Source organism: Lycium barbarum, chromosome 8 (assembly GCF_019175385.1).
Source record: "Lycium barbarum isolate Lr01 chromosome 8, ASM1917538v2, whole genome shotgun sequence".
Lineage (NCBI taxonomy): Eukaryota > Viridiplantae > Streptophyta > Magnoliopsida > Solanales > Solanaceae > Lycium > Lycium barbarum.
The window spans coordinates 56,230,928-56,234,591 of record NC_083344.1 but is presented as its reverse complement, the minus strand read 5'-3'; the positions used below and the strand labels follow the sequence as shown (position 1 = coordinate 56,234,591).

Below are 3,664 nucleotides of genomic sequence, written 5' to 3'. Positions count from 1 at the left end.
TATGCATTCTAAGACTACTAAATATCCATCTTATAGTCTTAAGAACTTCCTGTTATCCTTAAGCTCACATTGGTTCATTCACTACACGACGACATGAAATTTCTAAGGTGTAACAATGCAGATCATATATAACACCCTTTGGAGGTCTGATAGCTGAGAGTAGGTGAATTTGCATACTCAGTAAAACACTGCTGATCAAAACAACTTTTCCTCCAAAAGATAAAACTCTTCCTTTCCAAGCTGCCAGTTTGTCCTTCACCTTTTTAGTCAAATCACTATAATCACCCTTTCTCTTTCTTGCATGCGTGATTTGGCAACCTAAGTATGTGAAAGGGAAAGATCCCCTAGTAAAACCAGTAATAGCCTCCACCTGCTGCTCTATCACATTTACAACTTTACTATGCATGTAGAAGGAACTTTTTCCTTTGTGTATAAGCTGCCCTGACATCTGCTCATACTCCTGTAATATTCCCATGATCAGCTGCAATGAAGTAGCATCTGTAGATGAGAATATAATAGTATCATCTGCATAAGCAAGATGATTCAAATTAGCACTCCATTTAGGCATTCCATAGCGTCTAAAGCCATTGTCCTCAAATAAAGAGTTCAATGCTCTAGACAGCACTTCTGCAGACAAAATAAACAAAGCAGGAGAGAGTGGATCTCCTTGCTTAACACCTCTTGTTGAATGGAAAAATCCAGAAGCCTGTCCCTTAAATAGAACTGAGTACCAATTGTTTGCTATCAATCTCCATATCATATCTATAAATACCTCTGCAAATCCCATCTTCCTCAGGACTCTTGCCAAAAAATCCCATGATACTCTATCATAGGCCTTAGCCATATCCAATTTAAGCACCATATTAGCTGGTTTTCCCCTAAGTCTTATATCTGAAACCACCTCTTGAGTTAACAGTATATTCTCAATGATACATCTTCCCTTTACAAAACCAGACTGATTAGCAGATATCAAAGAAGGCAAAACATTTTCAAGTTTATGTTGCACCACTCTAGAGATCACTTTGTTTATCAAATTACTGAGACTTATGGGCCTCATATCTGCAAAGGTCTCAACATTATTATTCTTTGGGATCAGAACCAGATTTGTATGAGTTATGGACTTTGGCAAAGTCTGTCCTTCAAAGAAAACTTTCACTACATTATACAGATCAGCTCCCACAATTTCCCAGCATACTTGATAAAATGCTCCTATCATACCATCTGGACCACCTGAGCTATCTCCTGATAGATCAAAAACTGCATTCTTAACATCTTCTAGATTTGGCATGCTGGTAAGTATTTGATTTTTCTCTTGAGTAACCATATTAGGAACATGTTGCAGCAATGAGAAATCTGAGGAGATATCCTCCTGTGTAAACTGATGATGATAAAATTGATTTGCTTCCTCAGCTAGAGCATCTTCCCCCGCAATCCAACTTCCATCTTGCTTTTTCATCCTTTTAACCTGCAATCTTTCCTCCTACAATTTACCCTATTGTTGAAAAACTTGTATTCCTATCCCCCTCAGAAAAGCAAGTCAAATGAGATTTCTGTCTCCAGAACTCCTCCTCATAATGCATATACATCTTTAATTCTGCTTGTGCTAGTTGGAGAACCATCCTGTTTGCGGGAGGAGGATCATCTTCAAAAAGTTGTTCTTTACCTCTCACAATATCTTCCCTTACTACCAGTTGCTTGAAGATATCCCCAAAAGTAGCTTTACTCTATTATGATAAAACAAACTTAATTTTTTTCAGCTTCAGTTTAAAAGTAATGAGTTCATCTTCTTCAAAATCAGTATTCCACCCTTGATTCACAACCTCTAAGAAGGATTGATGTTCTATCCAAAACTTTAGAAATCTGAAAGGCTTCCTTACATGTTGAGATGAATTTCCACAAGTAAGTAGAAGAGGAGCATGATCAGAACCAGTTCAAGATAAATGTTCAACTTTCATGTGACCAATCCAATCCTGTAGTTTTGACTTAGTGAGCATTCTGTCCAACCTTTTAAAAATACAATATCTACCAGTTCTACCATTCCACCATGTGAATAAGATCCCTTTAAAAGAAACTTCAAATAGTTCACTTGAGTTCACACAGAATGCAAAATCTTCATACTCATCTGGATAAACTGGCAGACCCCCTATTTTCTCATCTTCATGCATAATGACATTGAAATCCCCTCCCACAAGCCAGGGCACTTCCATTTGATCAGCCAGGTTATACAAGTTATGCCAAAGACTAATTCTTTCCAATGATTCACACTTTGCATAAATCATAGTAGTCATAAGAATCTTATTATCCTCCTGAAAATTTAGCTTAACTGTAATCTGTTGATCTGTATCCTGAATCACCTCTACATCTATATTATCATTTCTAAAGAACCATATTTTACCATTGCAGTTATGATGTGCATACCTCATGCCCAATCTGCTTCTAAATCCTTGAATGTTTCTAACATGCAGAAATGGTTCCATCAAAGCAATGATGGAGAATTTATGATGCCTATGTAACATTTGCACTCTATGAAAAGCTTGCTGTGAATTCACAAACCTGATATTCCAAAATAGAGTCTTCATAATTATTTATTGACATTCTTCATAACTCTATTTGGCAATATTCTTATAGGCTGAATATCCACTGCACTTTGTTGTTTGCCCTTCTTACTCCCTTTCTGCATGGACTTTGGAGAAATATCAGCTTCCTCATCTACCCCATCTTTAGAACTGCTACTTATATGAAGATGTTCAGGTACTGCCATATCTGATAGATTATGGGATACTACATCATGCAGTTCCTTCAAAGGAGAAGGTTTCTTCAGGGGTAGAATTTGTTGATCTTGACCTTTTTCCATCAGATCCACATGCAAATCATTAGGTTCCGCCCTTTCAAGTGGGTAGGATCCCACTACATCATGATTTATAGAAAAATTCAAATGATCCTCCTGTCTGAGCATAATTAGTATAGGAAATTCCTTCTGAGTATGCTCCTGATTAAAGACTATGTTGCTTAGCTCATGATCCTGAGCTAACTTGTCCACACAATTATTTAATAATATCCGGAAAAAGAAGAGAGTGTGTATATAAGAGTAATAAGATTATGATGTCATGAAATGAAGAGAAGTGTAAGCGAGGGAAGTATGTTTCTAGTAAGGGTTAAATAAAGTTTTCGAAAAAAGGTTTAAGATGACGATAGAGGCGAAGAATCATTCGGATGAACCTCTAAAGTAAGTACGTTAAAAGGATAGGGTATGGTAATATGGAATAAAAGATGAATACGAAGGTTCCAGAATTAGATCTTGAAAAATAGGATTTTAGTATAATAACGATAGGTATGGGTATAACCTGAGAGGGAATAATCAGACTTTATGAAAGGTGTTAAGAGATTTTTGACTCTTAAGGTATATTCGAGAGGATAAATGTGAAGCCATACCGACACGTTCATTTAGAAAATGCAAAAGCCACCCCCTCCCTTAAAGGATGATCTTCGAAATAGAAAGGATTCGTATTTCTAATAGAATATCCTATGAAATTCCAGGGCCAATGTTATAGAATGGCAGGTGGGAAAGAGCACTTTATGAGCAAGGGAAGTCAAGAAAGGTGGACTGATGAATTAGTTAAAGGAAGTTGTGTAACCACTAAGGACAAGAGGAAGGTTAATAGAC

General features: G+C 36.8%; 1 protein-coding gene across 1 annotated transcript; it reads right to left on the bottom strand.

Annotated features, from left to right (window-relative positions):
• Positions 1 to 1,487: 1,487 nt before the first annotated feature.
• LOC132607827 (uncharacterized) lies at positions 1,488 to 2,579 on the bottom strand. Its single transcript, XM_060321904.1, has 2 exons — positions 1,950 to 2,579; positions 1,488 to 1,724 (listed from the first exon to the last, which is right to left on the bottom strand). The coding sequence occupies exons 1-2, from the start codon at positions 2,577 to 2,579 to the stop codon at positions 1,488 to 1,490; spliced, it is 867 nt and encodes a 288-aa protein (XP_060177887.1).
• Between the last annotated feature and the right edge of the window lie 1,085 nt (positions 2,580 to 3,664).

Coding starts and splice junctions, on each gene's coding strand:
- LOC132607827 (XM_060321904.1), bottom strand. CDS start 2,579: ATGAAGACTCTATTTTGGAATATCAGGTTTGTGAATTCACAGCAAGCT. Junction 1,725..1,949: donor ATTGGATTGGTCACATGAAA/GTTGAACATTTA, acceptor TTATCATAATAG/AGTAAAGCTACTTTTGGGGA.